The sequence below is a fragment of the Apiospora phragmitis genome (genome assembly GCF_038363925.1).
Source record: "Apiospora phragmitis strain CBS 135458 chromosome Unknown utg000011l:1.0-3236445.0:1.0-3240683.0, whole genome shotgun sequence".
NCBI lineage: Eukaryota > Fungi > Ascomycota > Sordariomycetes > Amphisphaeriales > Apiosporaceae > Apiospora > Apiospora phragmitis.
In genome coordinates, this window is record NW_027117411.1 from 3,201,103 (window position 1) to 3,224,364 (window position 23,262).

The 23,262-nt window shown below is 55.4% G+C and overlaps 12 protein-coding genes across 12 annotated transcripts; 5 read left to right on the forward strand and 7 right to left on the reverse strand.

Moving 5' to 3' along the window:
* Positions 1-45: 45 nt before the first annotated feature.
* On the forward strand, positions 46-356 carry PG994_013728 (uncharacterized protein; the record flags this gene model as incomplete). Its single annotated transcript, XM_066865137.1, has 2 exons — positions 46-82; positions 136-356. 2 exons carry the CDS (start codon positions 46-48, stop codon positions 354-356), a joined length of 258 nt encoding a protein of 85 aa, XP_066710098.1.
* Positions 357-451: 95 nt separating this feature from the next.
* Positions 452-2,758, forward strand: PG994_013729 (atp-dependent rna helicase dbp7 protein; the record flags this gene model as incomplete). Its single annotated transcript, XM_066865138.1, has 1 exon — positions 452-2,758. The coding sequence occupies one exon, from the start codon at positions 452-454 to the stop codon at positions 2,756-2,758; it is 2,307 nt and encodes a 768-aa protein (XP_066710099.1).
* Positions 2,759-4,998: 2,240 nt separating this feature from the next.
* Positions 4,999-6,827, reverse strand: PG994_013730 (MFS siderophore iron transporter; the record flags this gene model as incomplete). The annotated part of the gene is made up of 4 exons (XM_066865139.1): positions 4,999-5,969; positions 6,007-6,352; positions 6,428-6,549; positions 6,599-6,827. Coding segments are annotated over 4 exons (1,668 nt in total), but the record flags the coding sequence as incomplete, so codon positions are not given.
* A 1,313-nt stretch (positions 6,828-8,140) lies between these two features.
* Positions 8,141-8,664, forward strand: PG994_013731 (siderophore biosynthesis lipase/esterase; the record flags this gene model as incomplete). The annotated part of the gene is made up of 2 exons (XM_066865140.1): positions 8,141-8,194; positions 8,299-8,664. 2 exons carry the CDS (start codon positions 8,141-8,143, stop codon positions 8,662-8,664), a joined length of 420 nt encoding a protein of 139 aa, XP_066710101.1.
* A 49-nt stretch (positions 8,665-8,713) lies between these two features.
* Positions 8,714-9,262, forward strand: PG994_013732 (uncharacterized protein; the record flags this gene model as incomplete). Its single annotated transcript, XM_066865141.1, has 1 exon — positions 8,714-9,262. One exon carries the CDS (start codon positions 8,714-8,716, stop codon positions 9,260-9,262), a length of 549 nt encoding a protein of 182 aa, XP_066710102.1.
* A 34-nt stretch (positions 9,263-9,296) lies between these two features.
* PG994_013733 (amino acid transporter) lies at positions 9,297-9,991 on the reverse strand (the record flags this gene model as incomplete). Its single annotated transcript, XM_066865142.1, has 2 exons — positions 9,297-9,715; positions 9,853-9,991. 2 exons carry the CDS (start codon positions 9,989-9,991, stop codon positions 9,297-9,299), a joined length of 558 nt encoding a protein of 185 aa, XP_066710103.1.
* Positions 9,992-10,169: 178 nt separating this feature from the next.
* PG994_013734 (uncharacterized protein) lies at positions 10,170-11,400 on the reverse strand (the record flags this gene model as incomplete). The annotated part of the gene is given in 3 exon segments (XM_066865143.1): positions 10,170-10,436; positions 10,450-10,894; positions 10,958-11,400. The coding sequence occupies 3 exon segments, from the start codon at positions 11,398-11,400 to the stop codon at positions 10,170-10,172; spliced, it is 1,155 nt and encodes a 384-aa protein (XP_066710104.1).
* Positions 11,401-13,102: 1,702 nt separating this feature from the next.
* Positions 13,103-14,422, reverse strand: PG994_013735 (uncharacterized protein; the record flags this gene model as incomplete). Its single annotated transcript, XM_066865144.1, has 1 exon — positions 13,103-14,422. The coding sequence occupies one exon, from the start codon at positions 14,420-14,422 to the stop codon at positions 13,103-13,105; it is 1,320 nt and encodes a 439-aa protein (XP_066710105.1).
* A 1,737-nt stretch (positions 14,423-16,159) lies between these two features.
* PG994_013736 (secreted lipase) lies at positions 16,160-17,044 on the forward strand (the record flags this gene model as incomplete). Its single annotated transcript, XM_066865145.1, has 3 exons — positions 16,160-16,669; positions 16,702-16,836; positions 16,871-17,044. The coding sequence occupies 3 exons, from the start codon at positions 16,160-16,162 to the stop codon at positions 17,042-17,044; spliced, it is 819 nt and encodes a 272-aa protein (XP_066710106.1).
* A 610-nt stretch (positions 17,045-17,654) lies between these two features.
* PG994_013737 (uncharacterized protein) lies at positions 17,655-18,086 on the reverse strand (the record flags this gene model as incomplete). The annotated part of the gene is made up of 1 exon (XM_066865146.1): positions 17,655-18,086. The coding sequence occupies one exon, from the start codon at positions 18,084-18,086 to the stop codon at positions 17,655-17,657; it is 432 nt and encodes a 143-aa protein (XP_066710107.1).
* A 1,136-nt stretch (positions 18,087-19,222) lies between these two features.
* Positions 19,223-20,991, reverse strand: PG994_013738 (general substrate transporter; the record flags this gene model as incomplete). The annotated part of the gene is made up of 4 exons (XM_066865147.1): positions 19,223-19,594; positions 19,669-20,183; positions 20,246-20,704; positions 20,979-20,991. 4 exons carry the CDS (start codon positions 20,989-20,991, stop codon positions 19,223-19,225), a joined length of 1,359 nt encoding a protein of 452 aa, XP_066710108.1.
* Positions 20,992-21,839: 848 nt separating this feature from the next.
* Positions 21,840-22,814, reverse strand: PG994_013739 (o-methyltransferase domain-containing protein; the record flags this gene model as incomplete). The annotated part of the gene is made up of 4 exons (XM_066865148.1): positions 21,840-22,030; positions 22,096-22,226; positions 22,299-22,482; positions 22,610-22,814. The coding sequence occupies 4 exons, from the start codon at positions 22,812-22,814 to the stop codon at positions 21,840-21,842; spliced, it is 711 nt and encodes a 236-aa protein (XP_066710109.1).
* Between the last annotated feature and the right edge of the window lie 448 nt (positions 22,815-23,262).

Genomic DNA, 23,262 nt, shown 5'->3' on the forward strand with positions numbered 1-23,262 from the left:
GAGGCTCATCTAGACATGCATTTGAAGGTGTATTTTGCCTCAAAAATGAAGTGCAATCAAGTTACCGACAGTGGACAAGATGGTGAGTGGATTGACACAATCTTACATTCTGACTGCTAGGAATATTAGTCGTAGCTTACATTGCGTGGCCAGTCAAATCAATGGCACCAATCAGTCCATACGTCCTGGAGATCACCATTGTGAACATGCCCGTCAGCAAGTCAACCAGGGGTGCTGAAGGAGTTAGTGATAAGAGGCCTGGAATTGAGGAGGGGCTGGGGGATTTGGGGACAGCATCGCCCCACTTTGGGGAAGGTGGCAAGGGTGGGTGGGAACCGGACCCAGCCCAGACCTGACCGCCAAAAAGTTGCAAGAATTCTGCCGCTCCAATGCAAATCTCACCTTTCCCACCTATTCCGTCGCTCCAGTCAATTCGAATCAGCAAAACAAAATGGCGGACGATGGCATGCTCTTGAACTTCGACCTCGGGGACTTTTCTCTCAAGAGCGAGGTCAAATTTACCGGCGGACGATGGCGCGATCGAGTGCGCGCCCAGCGCAGCGCAAAAGGAAAACCCAGCAAGTCCTGGAACGGTCCAAACGGCACCCCGCTTGAGCGAGCCCGCCAGTTCGGAAAAGACAACGCCGGCGACGGCGACGATGATGCAGACACCCCCGCTGGCGACAGACCCGCCAAGCGACAAAGGACCGCCGGCGATGGCACACATACTGGCCACCGGACGCCGTACGTCAAGGCCGGTCTGCCCCCAGGCCAGGTCACCTCGCGACTCTTCACCTCTAACCCCACGGCGACGACCGTCTTCGAAGACGCCCAACCAGAGGCAGAACCTGCACAACCATCCAATGCGCCCTTGACCGCCGAAGCAGAGAACTTCCACGCATTGGGACTCTCAAAACGTATTGCGCACCACCTCTCCACCAAACTCGAAATGAAAGCCCCGACGTCGATCCAGAAGAACACGATACCACAGCTCGTCAATAGCGATAGCGATGCCTTCCTCCAAGCCGAGACGGGTTCCGGAAAGACATTATCCTACCTTCTACCCATAGTACAGCGTATCATGGCCCTCAGCCACAACGAGGACGGCACCGGCACGGGAACCAAGATACATCGCAATTCGGGACTGTTCGCCATGATTCTGGCGCCGACACGAGAGTTGTGCAAGCAGATCGCGACCGTGCTCGAGAAGCTGCTCCGATGCGCCCCCTGGATTGTGAGCACGACCGTCATTGGCGGTGAAAGCAAGAAGTCGGAAAAGGCGCGGATACGGAAGGGCGTGAACATCCTCATCGCCACACCAGGTCGCCTGACCGATCACCTGGACCACACCCAAGTGCTGGATGTCGGCACGGTGCGGTGGCTGGTGCTGGACGAAGGCGATCGCCTGATGGAGATGGGTTTCGAAGACGAACTGAAGATGATTGTCGGCAAGATCCGAGAGGAGGGACTGAAGACCAAGAACGAGGATGGAGTGCTGTTGGACAAGCTGCCGCAGCGCAGAGTGACGGTGCTCTGCTCGGCCACCATGAAGATGACCGCGCAACGACTGGGCGAGATCTCGTTGCAAGATGCCGTGCACGTCACGGCGTCCAAGTCGGATCCTGCGGCTGCCGAGACCAACGATACTGTATTTTCAGCACCCGCCCAACTCAAGCAGACCTACATTATTGCCGCCGCCAAGCCGCGACTGATAACGCTCCTGGCACTTCTCAAGTCGACCTTTGCTCGGAAAGGCTCTGTGATGAAGGCCATCATCTTCATCTCCTGCGCCGACTCGGTCGATTTCCACTTCGAACTTCTCCGTTCCGCCCCGCCTACTCCGAATGATACATCTCGGACTACGGGCACCGTCGCGGAAGCTGCATACATCACGTCGCCAGCCAACCACAAGATCGCGCTGTTCAAGCTGCACGGCTCGCTCCCACAGCCCATCCGAACCGCTACACTGAAGGCTTTCCACGAGGAGACGGATCCTTGTGTGCTCATCACCACCGACATTGCATCTCGAGGTCTGGATGTTCCCACCGTCGACCTAGTCATCGAATACGACCCGGCGTTCGCTGTGGACGACCACGTGCATCGTATCGGACGAACGGCGCGTGCGGGACGTCCTGGTAAAGCCGTGCTGTTCCTGCAACCTGGCTGCGAGGAGGGCTACCTCGCCCATCTCCAGGTCTCCATGACCGGCCAATCTTCCGAATCCATTATCCAAAAGAGCTTCATCACTCCGATTATGCTGCCGAAGAAGTCGGCCACCGACGCCGAGGCGCCCGTGCTCAACAGCGACAAGTCGGCGATGAAGCGCGCCGAGGCGTTGCAGCTGCACATCGAGCAGCGACTCCTGGACGAGAAGACAGGGCAGAAGCTGCTCGATGCGGCGCGGCAGGGTTTCCGGTCCTACATCCGGGCGTACGCCACGCATGTGAAAGACGAGCGCAAGTACTTCGACATCACGCAGCTCCACCTAGGCCATACGGCCAAGAGTTTTGGTCTGCGGGAGGCGCCGGGCGGTATTGGTGGCGGGCCGACGAGGCGGGTCGTCAAGGGCCATGCCGCAGGGAAGAAGAGGAAGAATGGAGAGGGCGGCGACAAGGGCGACAACAACAAGAAGAACGAGGAGGTGGCCAAGCCCGAGGGGCTGGATGTCAATGGCGCGGCCGACGAGGATGCGGCGCGCCGTATGCGGCAGAAGCTGAAGGAGGTGATGAACCAGTCGTCGGAGTTCAATCTGGGATGATTGTGTCCGCGTGTGCATGAAATAAGTAATTAGAATCTAGGCCTGGGAGTTATGATGGTTCACGAGCAATGCTACGTCTTTCGCTTGCCTTTGACATGTACGCATACAAGAAACTAAGTGTCATTTGTGTCTTTTTACCGGAGCAGTCATCTATCTCTGCTGTAGAAGCTGGCGCTGCCCAGCCATGGTTTGCACCAACGCTCAATTGCCATCTCCCGTGCGGTACCCCTTGCAGGGCATGTATTGAAATATGGTAGAGAGGGTGCTAGCAACGAGCAAACTCAATGACATCCCCCCCCCCCAGTTCACCAGCGGCCCCTACCCCTTTCTCCGTCTATCCATAACCCTCCAGTTTGCTCTATATAAGTGGTCATAACGGCCATGTCTTACAATCACTCCCCACAGCTCATTGCTAGAACGTGGAACAGCCTGGTTAGCTCAATCGGTAGAGCGTGAGACTCTTAGGTTACTTGGAGCAAAATCTCAAGGCTGCGGGTTCGACCCCCGCATCGGGCTCAATTCCGATGCATCCCAGTTACTGGGATACAATCGACTTCTTTTTCTGTCTTTTTTCTTTCTTTTCATCGTTTCGCATTTTGGAAGGTGCCGACTAATGGTCAACTTTCCATATGTATCATAACTTTGGACAGTTGGAAGCGCCGAATATAATTTTCGCATCCCAATCAGATTGACCATATCCTTTTCTTACTCTATTTGTTCCAATGGCAGCAGTCATTCTAATGACGACCGTTATTCCAATGATGGCAGTTATTCCAGTGGCAGCAGTTCATAGCCATAGACCCAACATGCCACGAATGACTTCCGAAGTAGGATAGGCAGTGTTTCTGCCGCCGTTGCTGCCGCCGTTGCTTTACGTACTATATACCTGTGGCTTATGCGCCGCACATGCATAGCAGTATGTATGCCTAATTGAGAGAGCTGGTTAACACATTAAAGAGGCAGACAGCTACCCATCAGGGTTGAGTTTACGCCACCACTTGCTCCAGTAGGCTCCAGAACTTCTCAAATCTCTCACCCATATTGCTCGTTGCACTGCCATCGATTTCTGAAACATCCAAAGCGTGGACTGCCAGCTTCGACCACGACATGGCCATTGGACCGCTGATGCTCGAGGGACTGGCTTACGGCCTGCTCTGCACTTTAGTTGCTGGCGTCTTCCTTTTCTCTCCGTCCATACTGCTCCTCCTCCTCAAGTTCCTTCATCGTCAGCCTCTCTATCTTGTACTTCCTTATGACTGGCCTCTGTTCGTTCTGCCCGGACTATTTGCACGTCCGTTGATCCGCCAGTCGAGGGAACTTGTCCTATTGCTAGACCAGACCAGTTGGCGAGGAAAGGATGAGACGGAGGATCATCTGCCACTACGATGGCTCGTCGAAAATTGGTGCCATAACTTCAATAGGGCGACTTCCCCTCATCCCCGACATCGAGCCGTGGCGCCACCGCGAACCTGCTTGGGGCGCTGGGCAGCGGCGGTGGTTCTTGCACCCTTTGGACCCCCCCCCCCCCGGAATCACTGGGAGGTCTGTCTAATCAAGAAATGCGAGAGTCGCAAGACATGTTGGACCAGTTCCATGCGCGGAAATTACGAGTCTACTTGCCGAGATCCGGAGATCTGTGCCGACTCTATCTCGCCAAGATCCATTTCGACAGAGCTTGCGAGTTTGGCCCAGTCCACTACATGCCGCCGACTCCGTTGCTGGTGATTCCCCTGACTGTCTTCTATCCAGTCTGGAAGATGCCCTTCTGGAACACCCTGCGCCTCGGCATGTTTGATTTCTGGTGGTGGAACTGGATAGAACAGCAAATCCTCTGGGATATGTTCTTTGATTTGAGAGAATCCAATTGGGATTGGCAAAACTTCTTGTCGGAGACCCGGCATGGGAAGCAAGGCGCTTCAGCTTCAAGCGAAGGGCCACGTCTTAGGACCCGGTCTAAGCGCCCAGGCATGTACTTAACACCGATGTCGAAAATTGGGTCGAGCGTGATTAGACGTCGATTGAGTTCTAATTCGTAGTCACCTCTGGCGGAATACGATTGGCATATGAATTCTCATGGTTATCTATGCTCATAAGAATACTTAAGTATCCATAGAACACGGAGCAAGTACGGACCAAGACGGTGAACAATTTGAAGATTGCGACTCTGAAATTGGTGACAACTAGGTGTTTAGACTGGTAGCTATTATCTAGCGAATGGAACCCCAAGGTTTTTGTACTGTTCAAAACACCATTCCTTTAACCTGCGGCGCCGTGGTGAGATCAATGTTGCGTATCAACAACACCCAGACCAAAGCCAAGCCCATGACGCCCGTCCCCGCCGCCAGCATCCGCGTCTGCGTGTACCCGTACGCCGCCTGGATCGCCACGCGCGCCTCGCTCCCCGCCGCGTACCCTAGCTGCGTCGGCAGGTCCTCGTAGATGGCGTCGAGGTCCGGCCGGTCCGCGGGGGGCAGGAACCGGGCCAGGAACCGGGCCAGGACCTGTGGAAACACGTGGGTCCAGACGGCACCCGAGACGGTCGCGCCCAGGGCACCGCCCACGATGCCGACGACGTTGAGCACCGCCAGCGCGGCCACGACGTGCTGGTGGTCGACGGCGGTCAGGATGGCGAGCTTCTCGACGATGATGAACACGCTGCTGCCGACGGAGAGGAGGACCTGGCACATCACTAAAAGGCCGACCGACTGGTCCGGGCGCCGGAAGTAGATCATCAGGCCCTGGGCCAGTAAGTAGAGGGGCACGGCGCCGTAGAGCAGCCACTTGAAGCGGTCGGTGCGGCGGATCAGGAAGCCGACGACCAGCAGCGGCACGCCCGACACGACATCGAAGGTGTGGCTGACGTAGCCGGCTTCGGCGATGCTGAGACCGTTGACCACCTGCAGCAAGAAGGGGAAGCAGTTGGACCAGCAGTAGTACGAGACCTGGTACGTCGCGTCCAACAAACAGGCGCCGATGACCGTGCGGTTGTTCATCAGGCCGACGTTCAACATCGGCGCGGGGGCCAGTAAGGTCTCCCACGCGACGAAGACCAACAGCATCGTGAAGCCCACCGCGAGCATGGCGATGATGTAGCCGGACCGCCAGCCCTGGGGCGCGGCGTCGGCGATGTCGAAGGGGAGGAGGAAGACGACCAGTCCGACGGAGAAGAGCACGACGCCAAGGGCTGGGGGTGTATCCCGAATTACCACAACTTTTAATCTCACACTTCTTTTACGGTTTCCCTGTACTTACCGTCAAACTCCACGGTATAGTGCCATACCCCTGTACGAGGCTTCGCTGGCTCGGAGCCTTGACGACGTTCCCTCTGGCCCGGGCCTTGCGCAGGTTGATCTTGAGGAGGAAGAACAGCGGGGCGGCGATGACGGGGAAGACGATGGCGAAGCAGCCAAAGGCCCAGCGCCACGAGACGTCGTAGTAGAACGCCTCGGAAGCCCGGGATCCCGCAAAGGCTGTGATGATGTAGGGGGACGAGGTGAAGGCGTACGCGAGGCCCCGGTTCCTCAGTTTGGACGCGTCGGCCGTGATGACGTCGACGCAAAACGTCATGCCACCGAACCCGAGGGTATAAAAGACCTAGCAGGTCAATTAGTCTTGGACTTTGGCTATCGTGGGTTAGGTCCCACGCTGTCGGTATCGGGATGATCGTACGTATGCAGCGCAGAAGGTAGGCAGGTTGTGGCTAATGGCCATGAGGATCAGGCCCAGAGTCGCAAAAACAGTCATTATAGCGAAACCTGTGATGTGATGGCCGGTCAGCAAATGCTTCGGAGCTGGGTGTCCGAACAGAGAAACACTAGTACGGCTGGGATCTTGTTTTACCTTCGGCACGGCCCCAGATGTCAAGCATCTTGGCAAGCGGGATGTAGACCGCCGCCGTCATTGCGGAAGCGACGACGTAGATGATGTTCAGGAGAGAATGGGTCTCGAAGTCGCTCGTCGCGTACGCCACGAGATTGGACAGGATCGAGCTCTGGAATGCGTTGACCAGGTAGAGGAACCAGATGCTGCAAATAGCATGCCATACGTTAGTTTTCCACCCTGACTGGCCGCTGATGGTTTGGGGTCATGGCGGAGCAAGACTTACTTCAGAAAGACGGGCAATGAGGGTGCCTCGGGACCTACCAACTCTCGGCGTTAGTATTACTCTTTTGGAATAAATAGGATGTCTTAGGAGGGGATCAAGGCAAGCCCTTGAATAAACGGTAAGTCTACCACCTTAGGACACTGGGGTAGCGAGGAATAACGACTGGAGTATCTCTTCGAATAAACGGTAAATCCACCTCCCCTCATTCTGAGACACTGGAATAGCGAAGAATAACGACTGGAATGGGCAGGAATAGAGCCGGAAAGTCGCCTACCAGCTTAAGTTGACGGCTTCGACATCGTGAACTCCTTGCTGGGCATCTTCGGACGGCAGTTCCGGCGCGGGTTTCTCGTCGCCGGTGGTAAAAAAGGGCCCTGTGTTCCCGGAGGCGGCGACCTGCTCTCCTCGATCTTGTCCATGACAAAAATTTCCGGGGCGCTTTGGATTATGTGGAAGCAAAAGGTCAGCTACCGCAAAGGAACATGAAGGGTATTGAACCGCAATCTTTGTAGGGACCATTGCGCTTAATAGGCCTGCTGCGTGTAGTCCCCAAACTCGGCCACTTGACTTCCATTGCTTCAAAAAGGACCTGTTCAATTGTCGTTGCAGCCTCTCGGCCAAGGACCCAACTTATAATATCAAGGATCATTGAACCCAGAGATATTACTGGCTAGCCCCCGATAGTGCTGACTCTGATCCGACTCGGTTGGAGCCGCTGGAGCCCCTTGGCTTTCAGCTGGGCCAATTCAGAGCCGGACACCGGAGATCAGATTTAAAAAGACTTGGGATCTCGACATGCTGATCGGTTCTCGGAACAGGAAAAGATCCTACCAGATCTGCCGAGCCAAGACGTTAGGGGGTGCTAAGCAGGGGCTAATCTCGGAGCGACCCATTCCTTTACGTGATCCCCGAAGCTAGATGGGTGGACGCCGTAGCGCAGTGGAGATGCGGTGCAACTGATGATCTGATAAGATCATGAGTGAATATCTCATTGTAAGCATGCAGCAGGAGACACCAAAATATGCCTCATTCACCTGTGAGATGGCGTGCCAGGGACTTCCGGATTTCTGCCTACTTGCCAGTGAAGTCTGCTTTTCGGCGAGGTTTCGGAAGCTGGCGGAGTTTTAGGTTCAGTTCTCGGTGAATTGTAGTGATATGATTCACATTAAGAAAACATGCACGACTCGATAAACACGAAGGCCTCCCATCGTATTGCCCCAAAATCATATATTCGACCGGGTGACAGGCTTGAAATCCCTCTCTCGTATCTCTCTAGCATGGTATCCAAATTTTGGCTCCAAGGAGGGCTGCCGGGCATTCTCCATCACTATGTGAGTCACCCTGAACCAAGATATGATCGGAAATATCCTTCTCCCCTAGCCCGACAAGCCCTGACTTGCCTATTCATCAGACAGACACTCTCGTCACATTCGAGTACACCTCTCAGGCGGTCTCTCAACCGCACAGTGTGCTGTTCGTCGGCGGCCTGAGTGACGGCCTGGCCACGACGTCTTACACCGCCGACATCATTAGAGCACTCCAACCCACACCATGGTCGTTCTTTACCCTCGTCCTCACATCCTCCTACCAGGGCTGGGGCCTCTCCGACCTGGACCGGGACACGGACGAGATCGCGCAGTGCCTGCGCTATATACAGGACTACAAAGCCAGCCGGTTCGGTGAAGAAGGGCGTAAGAATAACAAAATTGTTCTCATGGGCCACTCGACTGGAAGCCAGTGCGTCTTGCACTACCTGTACCGACAAAACCCCCCCGGGCCCCTCACCGCCACCACCGTTTAACCTAACGGAGCCCCGCCACGAGCACCGGCCTGCGTTGGACGGCGCCATCATGCAAGCACCCCTCTTCAGCGCCGACCTGCCCGACGCGCGGCTCGCGGCCACCTTTGGCGCGGCCGCGGGGCGCGGGCTGTTGCGATACAAGCTGATGGTGGCGCCGTCGGGGAAGTACCAGTCGGTGCCGGCGTGGGTGGACACGGAGCGGAACCTCCGACGTTGGCGGGACGCCCTGGAACACCACGGCAAGTACAACCTCTGGGACGGGGAGCACAGCGGGATCGTGCCGGGCGCGTCGCATGCGCTAAGTGATGACGACCGAGATGTGCTGAGGAGATACTTACTAGAAGAATCTTGGGTTTTCTCCGGGGTGTTGAGACTGGAAGAGGGGCAACTCCAGCTTCAACTTGACGTGATGAGTCTCGTTAATGGCAGCGTGAAAAGTTATCTATCTACTACGGTCAAAGTACAAGGTGGTGAAGGTCAGCATTTGTCATTCATAGGTAGTAGTTATATTTGTGACCTGGGCTATCCTGGGACAGCTTCGGAAGGCACCCGGTCTTCCAGGAAGGCGTTTTTTGTTTCCAGGTTGCTTGCTACCTGAACTCAAAGCGCGGGGATTGGTAGAGGCCTACGCATTAAGACCCATCTAGCGGGCTCTTGCATACAAAAGAACTCGTCGATCCTTTTGCGAAAGCATCCTTGAGGACCTCGATGGAGGAATAGGCACCCAGGCCCGCCAGCGCCAGCGCCCCCAGCATATATATAAAGTTGCCAATGTTGACATACCACCTACGGCCCATAAGCCCTCGCCTCAACCGCGCAAAACCCGAGTCGGCCTGGATCGTCCGTCCCGTAGCCGGGTCGAAGCCGTCGCCGTCCTGCATGGCATGTTTCTTGATGTAGAATGCTATCGACAAGAGAGGTGGGAACGTGTACGTGAATTGGAGGACACAAAAGGCGGTAACGACGGCCGTGAGTCCTAGAAGTTCGGGATGCCGGCCGCGACGGCGTAGGCTATGGCCCAGTAGATGGGGATCAAGACGGCGTAGGCTATCTTTCCCGGTCGCCGGGTCAGATCCGGGGCCGAAACCATTCCATGAAGATGTTATTGTAGATTACTAGCGTGTCATAGTAAGCAAATGCCTCGTCCAAAAGGGCCGTAGCAGGGAGCCATGAGTTAGCCATGCACACCTTTTATGCCAATATTCCCATAGAGCGCAGCAGCAATGAGAATTGCAACCATGGCGAAGATGTTTGCAGCAGTCTGGAGTCGATACTCGCTGATCCCGAGATAGCTGAGGGTTGATGGAGTATTGACCCTGGTGTCCATAGACGAACAGGCCGTAGAACATGTACCTGGAGAGAGGTCAGACTGAACTAGCACTGCGGGCAGATTTGATCAAAACAGTGTCTCGGCCATCTCACCAAAAGTAGATGAATGCTTGAGCAGCCCACTAGTCTCTCATGTCAGTAACTTGTGTGCTGTGCTACCTTGGTAGTCTGTTATTCTAACGCTTGTCGGAAGGGGCCTTCTTTTCCACACTTCTAGGAAGACGTACCATAGCACCGAGAAAATCTTTGGGACGCTTCATCTCCGCCATGAACTCGGGAAAGAGCATGGAGCCGCCATAAGCGTAAACCGCTTGCATGGCACCGGAAACGGACCCGGCGAAGGAGTCGCTATGCGGGAGGCCTCCGCTCGTCCGCATGGGCGGGTAGTTCCCATTGGCATCCGGCTCAATCTGTTTGCCGCCATCGATGACGGCACCCGCGCACTCGCTCCCGAACCGAGGTAGTTCGGGGGTAATTGGCGACGGCACCCATCGTGACGAAGACGCACAAGAGGTTGATCCAGACGGCCGCGTTGGAGAGCCAGCCGAGCTTCTGCAGCGTGCGCACCTGGCCCGCCACCATGCCGACAAGCGTGCAGACCAAGCAGCAGACGGCGAAGCAGAGTTGAAACTTGCTGACCTGGGAAAGGGACTCGCCGCTCATGATGATGTTGAGGCCGACCAGGAGAAGCAGCTGGATGCCCTGGAGGAAATTGAACATGTAGCGCATCCATGGTCCGTATAGGCGGTAGCCGAGGTCACCGAAACTCCGCACGGGGATACTCATATGAGTCGAGGGCGAGGAACATTTCGGTAGAGCAGGTAGCCCGAGTAGCCAGCTAGGACGGCGAAGATGGTGTATAGGGTGATACCTGGGCCCCAGCCCATAGTAGCAAAAGCATCTTTGGTATTAATGATTAGCGAGTGTTTCCCCAAGCATTACTTGGCCAAGCCGGCTTTCTCACAGGGAAGACCTGACGGTCCAAGGATGTCCGTGGTGATGAGATAGAAGCATGACCCCCCGAGTGGCCGTGCGCAGGGCTCGAGAAGCGTTGGTCCACTCCTCGTCGCTCACTACACCAGAGGTCGCCCCAGGGCCTGACAGGTTCGCCTTTTCGATGCCGATCTCCTTCTGTGTCACGCCGGCGTCGGACTTGGAAGGAAAGATGAGTGACCAGAACGACTTTTCCCGGCCAACGGGCGGGTGTTCGCTTTCTTCAATCCGGGTGTGCTGCGCATAGTGCAGGTACTCTTCGAAAGTGACGGCCGGGTCGTGGAGCTTGCGCTGCTGCGGCTTGATGCCGGAAGACGAGGTAACTAACTCGCCAACACCTACATCGTCTTTGCCAGCTTTGGTATATGTATCTGGGCCGGTCTTGCCTACTAGTTTGTTTTCGGGCTTGGCCATGATGAAGTTATACTGCCTGCAAAGCGCATGAGCTATTGAGCTATGGGGGATCTCAGATGCTTCCACTGAACAGGGGTGATGTTAGGACAAGCTTTCTGAGGATAGCCGTTCGAGATCTCTTCGAGATCTGTCCGAGGGGTGCTCCGCGTTAAGAGTGCTCAGAGACGGGCATTGGGTTTGATACGAAGCCAAAGACGGAAGCCAAAGTATCCGATGCTGCGATTATGCGGCATGACATCAGCAGCACTGCTTTGGGTATTTGGGGCAATCTACATGCAGCAAGCTGATTGACCGTCGTAACCACCGCCAATTGCATGCTAGACGGCGTTACATCAACTCTGATAAGATGCTCCCATGGATGAGGGAATAACCGCTTCTTCCCTAGCTTGTTCGGAGCAACCAGCCAGATTTAGCCAATAGTGACTGACTTAGTATGAGGGCTTGTCGATCGCCCAGTCCTGCCTGTTGCATACGAATATCGCATAGATAAGACATTGGACGCCCTACGACTCAAACCCTCTTAGGTGTGGGCGGACATCCAGACCAAACATCGGGAGGCACGTTGATTCAGCTGACCGGGCTGTGCGACGTCGAAATATGATTATGTGACAATAAGCGGATTGAGGTGAGAACGTGATGCATCCGTCTTGGTTGAAGACCAGGCTCATTCTCAATTGTAGGGGTATTTGCTGATATCTTCTGGGTCTATATGCGTGGCTTTGGTTATGCTTGTGAATACGACACCCGATCAAGAATCCTTGAGATGCCCGCATGGCTCAAGGCAACTATTTACATGAACAATAAGTCGGGCGACGGCAGATACATCTATCGAGTGGTGTATTCGGAACAGGATGTCAGGGAGCAAGACAGTCCAAGTACCCGTTCAGACTGTCGCAGCTGGAAATGGCGGAGATCATGATCAAGGTTGATAGGTTCATCATCGCTCTGCTTGTCGAGCATTCAACGTCATTGCATATAGTCGAAAGTGGATTGATTTCTCTCCATGTAGCCAGACGTGCGATATATCTCAATCTGCAATCGGTAGGTACCTTTGACGACGGCCTTGCCTTGCCCTTGGCATGCCGCCCCTGCTGCCTTTTGACTGCCTTGAGTGCAACTCCGAACTTGAGGCCCTCATCCTGAACCGACGTCGTCTTCCCAGCCGCGATCCAACCGACGATGCGCGCCAGTGACTCGGCATCGTCCTGGACTACCACAAACTTGCAAGCGCTACTGCTTCGCCTAGGAGTTGGGCCGAAGCATAAGCGAGGTCAAAGAAAGCAACCCGGACTTGGGGACGCCTAAACTCACTTAGACGAGAGTGCCTTGGGGCAGAGGAAACTCGTCGAATGCCTTGGAGAGAAACCCGCCCACGCTGGCCTTGACTTTGAGCGTCTCCGCCAGCTTCCCCCGCGTAGTCGATGGCCTTGTCTGCTTGCCCAACACATGCTTGGTCTTCTTGCACCATTGATCCTGCAAAGGTAATGCCGGTCTCCCCAGGCCAGAAACAGCGGCGGCGAGCTCATGCAACCAATTGGGACAAGTAATGCTTTGTGGTGAGCTGCAAGCCCGCATGACGGGATGGCGCCAGCGTCTGTATTCAGGTCAGATGGTTCGATGTCAATGCTGGTACGCAGCCTTCGCACCTGAAAAATCCAATACGGGCAGTCACTTGAGTATCGCAATGAGAAGAGTCCGTCATTCATCCATCCGTAATCGCATTTCCAATTCGGTTAAATACATGGCGGAGCCGCCGCTCTAGTTGTTCGCCGACCTCATGCTCAATCTGACTGCCAAGATCCTGCACAATCTCGTCGGAGTCTGGAATGGAGCACCTGACCTCATCCAGCTCCTCGCCCAACTCCAGCAGGCCGGCATCCAAGTTTTCGACCGTGCTCCCCGCCTCGTCCAGACGCTCCTGCATGACGGCCACCTGGTGTTCCAGCTCCGTCGTTGTGGCAACGAGCCGTTTCATCTCACCGTCTTGTTGCTTGATGTGTTCTTGCTGCTGGAGGATGTGCGTCTGTTGCTGCTGAATGTACTCGTGCTGGGCCCGGACGAGAACTTCCATTTGCGCAAAGACCGTTTCTCTTGATGATCTGGAAAGATCTCCCTTCTCGTCGGGGAATGCCGTAGTAGCTTCTGCGCCCCACGCAGCCCTTTTACTGGGCCTGGCGGAGGGGGAACCGTCGCTGCTGCCACTGCTGACTCGATGTCGAGGCCGTTTACCCCGTCGCTTCTGTTTGGGGGAGCCAGGCTCAATCTCGTCGTATTGCGGCGGGGGTGGCCCGTAGCCTGGAGGGGTGTCGACAGCTACAGTCGATGCAGCCGAGTCGGAAGCCGTGCTGGCGGTGCCGTCATCGATGGGAACCCACCGCTTGCCACCCTTGCCATTGTAGAGACTGCGGAGATCTTCAAGGTTCGCAGGCGCCTGGGGCTGAGTCGAGAGCGGCGAACAGATAGCGTTTCCCAGCAACTGCAGTCGCACTTTGGAGAATACGGTGTGCGGGACATACAGAGAGAAGCTGAGCGCAGTAGCAAGGGAGGTCAGGGAGTCGATGACGCGCGCCGTCGCTGGCTTCCTGGGCTCGAGATCCTGACCCGGCACGATGAGATGGCCAGGCGTGTGAAGGCGGAAATCAAGTCGTGTAACCCCACCACTGTTCAGCTTGCCCTGTATGAGGCGCAGATCGGCAGCATCGTCGTTCACACTGTCGGTAGCCCAATCGAACGATGAAATGTGATGTGACGGCAGGTGGAAGTACAGGAAGGTCTTGTCAAGTCGCTTTAGGCAAACGGGAATTCGCAGCTTGAAGAAGGCGGATTGATCCAGGTAGTGTGCTTCGAGCAGGACTTGCTTGTTGGCAGGGTCGGCTTCAATGTATTGGCACTCTTGGGAGGACTCGTCCTTGTGCGCTACGACGACTGGGCCACTAACCTCGAAGGAGTCGATCTGTGATGAAGTCGCGTCGGCGATGACATCGGCGTCGGCATGGTTAGTAGCTTCAGTAGCAGTTGACATCCTAAAAAGCCTTGTCAGCACACATCAATCACGTCACAGCTTACCATTCTCGCATCGACTTCTTCTGCTGCTGCTGCTTCTATTCTCGCTTTCCCGTTCTCTTCCGCCGTCCCAGCCGAGGAACCAACGACTGACGAGTTCCGCTGGCAGGAAGCTCCCGAAAGAGCCCCTTCCCAAGATCCCGATCCTTTCAGCGAAGGGTGCTAGGCACGCGTTCGCTGAGTAGGAGCCGGCCACGTTGATCGAGGGCGCGGGTGACCCAAGCAGTCATTGGTGCAACAAGCAGGACAAGCACGGTAACGCGAGGAGAGACGCTCTCCAAGAGTCCCTAGAAGATACTTGATGAAGTTGAGAAGTGGAAGGAATGCGAAGTCGATCGAGATAAAAGTCGAAGTGGAGTTGATGTTGGATGTGGAAAGAATCAAGTGATGGTGGTAAATGATGATGGTTGATTGATGGATTGATCGGGTGATGAATTGTATGCAGTGAGGAATGGCGTGTGGTTGCCCGGCTAGGCAGATGAGGTAAGGAAATTGAGGTGGCCGGGTGGCTGGCTACTGGGTGACTGTGCACACGGTACAAAAGCTGTGGCGGAAGCCCACACATTTCATGTGTACCCCACCACGAGCACCCGCACCTCCGGAAAATCCACTCCACAATCCACAGCAGAAGCATCGCCCACCTGCTTGGGTTTCCGGCGGCAGGCTGGCAGGGGGATAGTCATCTGCACCGGAATAGCTGGCAGTCAGATAGCTGATGTTGGGTGACGAGAGGTAATTGGGGATGATGATGATGGAGTGACAGGCGACGATGGATGATGGAGGGGTGGAATGGTTGGTTAGCAAGGGAAGAAGAATGTTCTTGACGGTTGAAACAACCGTGGGGTGTTGCTGGTTGGAAATTCAGTACAGCATCTACCTAAGAGTCAGGAAACAGGATGTCTCGCGTAAATGACACGCTGCCTTTCAATTTAAACGTGATCACTCTGCCGCATTGTTTCCGCCCCGCTGACTTGGTATTGAATCGAAGTTGAGAAACAATCAAATAGAGAGGGGCATTGTTGTACGGAACAAGCCTCAACCAGTCTGCTGGGTTGACTACATCGACACCTGCCTACCTACCTACCTACCAAGCTACTTAATCAGTTCATGCACGGAGAGCCCACCCTGTACCACCTTGCACAATCCCTCACATGCCAGAGTGAAGTGAGGGATGAGGCAAGAAAATAACATGGTTGACGACAGTGCAGTGCCGGTGTTTCGCGCACCTTGTCATCGGGGCGAGTTGCGAGTCGCGCCTTTCACAGCTTGCCAGGCGCAACCCTCCGATTGGCCACAATACGTCAGGCCTCCCCTGAACGTCCAACTTATTATTGGGCTTGCCGACAACCCACAGCAGGATCCAAGCTGCCAACATTTGAAGGTGCTGCCAACGCCGCAGCATGGGCCTTGGATGGGGAGGTACTTTTCTTCTTAGGGGGCACAGCAATCAAATGGAGGAATGTTTGGTGCATAGGGAGGCATCAGGTCACTCCGGGGCCCGTATCGGCAAATATGGCATCACCACTAGATCCTTCGTCCACTCATTCTGAATCCTTTGCCATGCCGCTGCCACCAGGACATGATTGCTGCATATTATCACCTATAAGTACCTACATCGGTATCCGAGTCTTGGTGAACTCATCACCAGGACATTCCTCTCGTCTTCTTCCAATAAGAGCCAATCGCCCACTGCAACATGAAGTATGTACATCTGGCAATCATTGCCTGGTTGGCGGGACTGCACTTCGTGTCGGCCGCAATACTACCCGGCCTTGCAAGTCAGCTGCCACGGCAGGGCATCATCCCTCGCGACCCCATCTGGGACGCCATCCTCGATCTGAAGCTCCTCGGCCACCCGAAGAATGACTTCGACTGCCGGAGCGCCGAGCACCCGACACCCGTCATCCACATCCACGCCCTCCTGGCCAACCCCGCCGTCGACCTGAACCTCCTGCAGCAGGAGATGCAGCGCCAAAACTACTGCACCTTCACCGTCCTGTACGGCAACACGCAACACTTGGCCCCCTGGATCGGCGGCCTCGGCGACATGCGCGCGTCCTCTCAGACCATCGCCGACTTCGTGCTCGAAGTGGCCGCCAAGACGGGCGCCGCCAAGGTCGACCTTGTCGGCCACTCCGAGGGCGGCGTCATGGCGCTCTACGTGCCCATGCGCCACCCCGAGGCCGCGCAACACATAAACCACGTCGTGTCCTGGGGCCCGCCGTCCACGGCGCCCAGTACTACGGCCTGACGAATCTGTGGTACGCCGGCGGCGAGGTCACGCGCGAGGTCGCCCGCGGCGTGCTCGAACTTCTGGGGTGCCCGGCCTGCGACGACATGGCGATGGGTGGCCACGTCTACGACGACTTCCGGGTCGCGCCCCGGATCGCGCAGGAGGGTAAACAAGGTGACCGTCATCGTGTCCCGCAACGATACGCTCGTCGCGCCCGAGGTCAGCCGCGTCGACGAGCAGGGCGTGCGCAACGTTGTGGTACAGGATACCTGCCCGAAGATACCGTGGGGCATGCGTATCTGCCTGAGATGCGTCCGTCTGGGGGTTGGTGTTCAATGCGCTCACTGAGGATTATGACGTACCCGTTCAATGCGATAAGCAGCCTCCGATCTAGCTCCCGTGGAGAAAGCTGTTACCAGGCGGTCGTGCCAGATGTGTGTATATAGCCGATGACGGACGCCCGGTAGAGTCGGCACCGCTGTACAATTTCAACATTCATGAATGCCTACCTTTCATGTTTACTTCCAGGTGGCGCTGGTCTCTACATAATTTCGTGATACCGAAATCACCTGCCCTCGATTTACACAACACAGGAAATGAAGAGAATTTGGTTCATTGCGTCTGTACGAGAACCACTTCGGGACGTCATAAACTCAACATTGACATCGACACACCTTCCCCATAGCTTCCTTCTTGTATGCAAGATCCCTATCTCCCGAGATTGTCCCCTGAATACCGCTTCTAAGCGTATAGCGTGTAACATCGTGAATTATCCGCCTTCATTCACATCAAAGCTGACTTGCGAGTTAAGGTCCATGTGTCCAAGCACTAGTCACCTGCAAATCCGTCACAACTTCCCACCTCCTATCGAGAACAGCATCAGGCTTCTGTCGCCATGGTTCGAACCCGTGGTGGGTTTATGCAGCATTCAGTCGACCGCATGGGCGACACCAGTCCTTCACAAGGCCCAACCCATCACACACAGAATGCCCAAACCGCATAGCAGAACGGCGTTCTTGAACATGGCTCTCCGGTAGGCTGAGGTACGTGCTGAGGTACGTGCCGAGTGGGCGAGTCCATGATGATCCTGCCGCGTAGTGCCGCGATAGGTTAGCTCATTGATCAAGACTGCGACTACGCGACATAGCTTACTAACCTCCAACATGCGGTGCTTTTCAAGTGTATCAACTACCAAAGCCATATGCTCGGGCGACATCGGGTCCATGAAGGGGTTGCGAGTCATGTCGAGGCCGAAGGTGGGCGGAAGTCGGCTCGGGCTTGCGAACAACGATGGCGGAGGCCGAGGAGATAAGGTATGGGTTGAGTCCGGGGCTTCAGATGAAGCAGCCCATGCCTGTTGCTGCTCTCTGTCTTGGGCGGTGCGTACCATGTTGCGAGGAGTTCTGGTTGCTGGAGGGAGATAGGGCTATGTGGGATTGGTGTCCTGGTAGCAAGTAAAGTATGGCAATCCAGGGAGGAAACTCATCATTTACAGCAACAAGAGGCAGCGATTACACTTCACATTAGGCAGCGATACTAGCCATTGCTACAAGCTTCAGGTCTTTGGCATGAGAGGGGATGTGGAAAGTTGAACAATCTATCACAAGAAGTCTTAAGTCAAACAATGAGCACGAGCTTTCCTCGCATTGAAAGGTTGGTTTGTACTTTTGCGTACTCTAGAAAGTGGCCGACACTCCGTGGCAAGAAGACGCTGCAGATGACTATGAAGTTGCCCGACACCGCGTCGCTTGAGATGCAAGAAACCCCAAAAACCTTTCCGAACCGCCTTACCTCTAGCATTGGCGATAAGTGTTTGATCCAGCTTTGAGCATGCTGCACAACTCTATAGCTGGTTCTCGGTCAGAGTAATTGCACGTCAACTGTATGGCGCCCGCTTTCGTCTAACGGCTCCAACCGTTACCAGCCTCCCAGTAAGCGCCAACGATTGGCCAAAAAGACCGGGTGGGTCCCTGGGCCAGGCCATGCAACTTCAGTCTTCATGTATTAAATAAAAACAGTTTAAATTTGACGACGTCCCTCATTTTCAATTTAACCGTCATTTCGCCCTCCGCCTCGGACTCCCACCCTTACTCGACTGGGCCATTACGTTGCCGTGATGACTGGCCCATCAGCCTCTCCGCCAAGTCTACGCTCCCTTGATCTTGTCTTGTCCGAAGGCGTCGAGGCCCGAACACGCTTCCTCTCCTCGTTCAACACCTTGACCAAGTTGGTTTTAGCGGATTACGGGCAGTATGACGAAGCCATCACTACGAACCCGGGCCTATCGAAGGCCCTGCTGGACGAGAACCTTGACCATAATGGAGTGAACACTTGGAGACCGTACTGTCGGCCAAGGAGATAACTTGCATTCTCTTCTGTCCTGATGGTGAGCCCCGTGGGCTACCTCGCATGTCAAGTGACGGACCCCAAAATGCTGCATTACATGAAAATCCAAGACTGTCTCGCAGCTCCTATACCAATGCTTGCTAGTTATACCACATAGATGAAACGACCGAGACGGACTACTTAGGCATGCTCGCGAAGTTCGGCCTCTCCCAATCCATGCTTCTCCAGAGCAATGGCCGCCGCCGTCTCGTCCTGCAGGGCGTGCGGGACCAGCTGGTCGCCGAACAGCTCGTCCATCTGCTCCAGCGTCCGACCCTTGGTCTCGGGGTAGAAGAACCAGTAGCAGAGGAAGGCGACGATGTTGAGCGCGAAGAAGACGTAGAAGTATCGGAAGCCGATGGCCGCCAGGGCCGCCGGCGAGAACTGGGCGAAGATGAGGTTGACGGCCCAGTTGGTGAAGGTGGTGATGGCGTTGCCCAGGGCCCGGGCCTCGACGGGGAAGATCTCGGCCGGGTAGACCCAGCTGATGATGCCGAGGGCGTGTAGAAGAGGCTAAACACAAAGTTCATGGCCACCATGCTGCGCAGCTGGTTCGCGTTGCTCTCGTGGAAGTACTGTGCCTGCACCGCGTTGACGAGCAGCGCCGCCGCCAGCCCGGCCGCCGAGACGAGCAGGGGCCGGACGCGGCCGACGCGGTCGAGCAGCAACAAACCGACGCTGCAGTAGACGATGGACAGCGCGCCGCTGATGCCGATGATGAGGAGCGACTGCTGCGTCGACAGGCCCAGGATCTTGTAGATGCTGGGGCCGTAGTAGTTGATGACGTTGATGCCGCTGAGGGGGCCGAACGCCTGCACGCCGCACCCGAGCAGCAGCCGCCGTCGCCAGGTCGGCTTGGTCACGATGGACTTCCAGGTCACGTGGCCGAGCAGCTCGCGGTCGGCGAGGATGACGTCGCGGATCTCACGGAACTCGAGCTCGATGACGTGTTCGTCGAGGCCGCGTCGGAGCCGTTGGAGGGACCGCCGGGCGTCGTCGGCGCGGTCCTTTTCGATAAGCCACCGCGGGGATTCCTGCAAGAAGAAGATGCCCGAGATGAGGATGAGGCCGGGGATGTTCTGGAAGGCGAGCGGGAAGCGCCCTGCAAAGGAAGTAAGTATTCGACTGAGTGAAATAGTGCAGCTGGGAGTAAACAAGACTCACATGAGAACTGGGTTGAGATGAACGAGCAACCGTAGCCGACCCATTGCGCAACGAAGAAGCCCCAGCTCAGCATCAGCTGCAAGAGACCAGACAGCATGCCGCGATGCTTGGCCTCGGACAGCTCCGACGCATACATGGGGATCGTCGACGTCAGTTGGCCGACGGCGACGCCCCCGATGAAGCGGCCGACGATGAGCATGGTCATGTTCACGGCGCCGGCCTGCAGGGAGCTGCCGAGGACCGAGACCAGGGCGCCGATGAAGATGGTCTTGCGACGGCCCAGCGCATTGGCGAAGAGCATGTTGAAAATGGTGCCGAGGATGGCACCGCCCTGGAAGGCCGAGACGATGCCTCCAGTGACCGTCTCGGACGGGGCCGAGAAGTAGGCCCTGAATGTGTCGAGGGCGATGGTCGAGGTGATGATACCGGAATCATAACCAAAGAGAAAACCTCCGATAGCTAGAAACAGGGACGAGAAAACCGTAGTTGCGAGCCCATCTTGACGTCTCTAGGCAGATGATGGCCTATACAGACGGAACTCGAGATAAATATGTGATGAAAGGCGCCTACTTCAAATCAAAAGAGTAGTAGTGCTTAAGCATTGTAGAATATTCCGATGACTGGAATGATTTGCTGCAGCACATACGTAAAGCAACACGTGAAAACCACGCGTGACCAGTCCAGGTCTCACCCCAGACAATTACCCCCACCCGCCCGAGATGGTAATCATTACCCAAAGCACGCATGGAGGCCGGAGTGGAGGCAACTAGACTGGGAGAGCTAGCTTGGTTTCTGGTTCCAGGGAACCCCCATCAAAGAGGGATCCACGAGAAACTTCGGGGGGTTTTGACCCGAGCTCTCAGCGGTCGGGCATGGCTGCGACGAACCCGATGTTGTATTGGCCTCCCTGAGCGCTCTAGTCTCCGACCATCTCGATCAACTCTGGTTGGCCGTAGGTACCGGATCTGTTATTTCCACCGTGACTCCATCGGCTTCTCACAGCTTCGAGAAAAGTGACAGAAAGGTGCGACCATTTCCAAGGTTCTGCTGATGCAAAACACTGCATGTCAAAGGTCTTGGCATCCACCGTTTATCATCAACACTCGGGGTTCGACTTCTACAAGATCTTACTCTTCTGGTCACTGTCTGGCCACTAATGACGGACGATGAAGACGTGGACAGGTTTCTTAGGAGGCTGCGGTGACTGCCAGTCAAGACGTGATAGCCCTGCGACCTCCATGCTGTCTCCATAGTAGGGCCCGTGCCGGACTTCCTTTACCATGTATCTATTCTGTGGATCGTACTTTTTGCAAGCAGTGGCACAACTCGCAGGCTTCGCTCCACGGCTGAGTACCTGTAGATGGCCAGTTGCAGCTCCGCGTCTGTACATGTAGAGTTGGTCACAAGAGTGCAAGAATCTCGCAGCAGACATACTGAGACTGATGATTTATATTGCGCATATAAAGTATTGGTACAGACCAGTGACCAGTTTCACTGCCTCTGTAGAACTCAAGAATGTAGTGATATAGATAAGGATAATGGATTCCGGCAGCAGCCCCCTTAATGGCACACTACCAGTTGCTTCGTTGAGTCCTCAGACATTTCTCCATCTGATCTGGGAAATGCCGTCAAAAACGGGAAGAACAACAACATCCACCCGTTCGTCCTGGACTAGACGGGTGTTGAACCCATCAAGAGCCTGGCCACACCCGAGCCAGTACGGACGAACGTGGTCGTTGACCCACGGCGCGCAGTCCGCGCCAATGGTGAGGCCGCGAGCAAAGACTGTTGCGCTGTCAGCTAGTAGCCATGATATAGATCAGGAACCGAGTTCCGTTTCTTTGGCTTACCGTTGTCACACAGGATGATTCCGTTGGGAGAGAGCAGCTTCTGGTCCAAGATGGTCTTGACATAACCTTCGTAACCATCCTTGTTGGCGTCAACGAAGATGAGGTCGAACTCTCCAGTCAGGGTCTTCAGGCTGGCCGGATGGAAGACGGCGTGTCAGTAGGTTGGAAGGTTACAGAAGTAGGTTGGGCCTAAGGTCGCTTACGTTTGGTCAGCGGGGCCCTCGACAAGTTTGACGCGATCCTCAACGCCGTATTCTTCAAAGGCCTTTCGGCTCGCGGCAATCATCTTGGGACTGAGCTCCAAGGTGATGATCTCGGCCTGGGTGTCCTTGGTGCCCTCGTACCATGCCAGCGCGCTGTAGCCGCTGAAACAGCCAATCTCCAGAACTGTTCGACAGAGGCAAAAGGCGTGTGAGCAAGCGACCAAAAGCATCCAGAGTTCTTTCCATCCTGGGCCTCCATGCAGCAAGGTACTGAACTGTGGGGTCAAGGATGCGGAATCCAGACTACATACCTCTCTTCGGCTTGCGATCATTTGCCGTGAATACCATCCAAGACCCCTGCAGGCGCGAGGACATCTTGTCGGCGTCGGAAAACTTCCCGCGCGTATACTCCCAATGCTTCTGGAGGGTGTCGGTGATCGGAGTGGATCGAGTCTCGCAGTACTCACTGACACGGTCTGCGGCCTCTTCGGAGAAGGGGAGAACGCTGCCTAGCATTTTGGATGTGGTGGGAGGGCCGCGTTGGTGATACAAGGGGTTCGAGATGATGTCCTCTAGTTTGGAGGAATGGAATGGTTCGAGGCGAAGAGTTGTAATGGGTTTGGATTTACCGTATACCGGATGGCACTTGAAATATGTAGATGATGTTACACAGGTTACCAAGTCCGCATCCGCGAGAGTCCGACAGAGCAGGATTCCAGTTGTTTGCTGGGCCACGATTTGCAAGTAGGCGGCTTCATGAAGATAAGACTGATACGAGAGACAGTGTTTGTGCTGATACTGGCTGACTCTGCCGCAGTTAGTCAATTGACTTGCATATGCAGCTCAGCAAACATGGGTACAGCACTTGTCAAAGCTGAACCACGACATCTAGTCCAGTACGCAAGGGCGGGAAGAAGACGCAAGGGGGAGACAGTACCCGAGACATAAGATAGTACTATGCGGG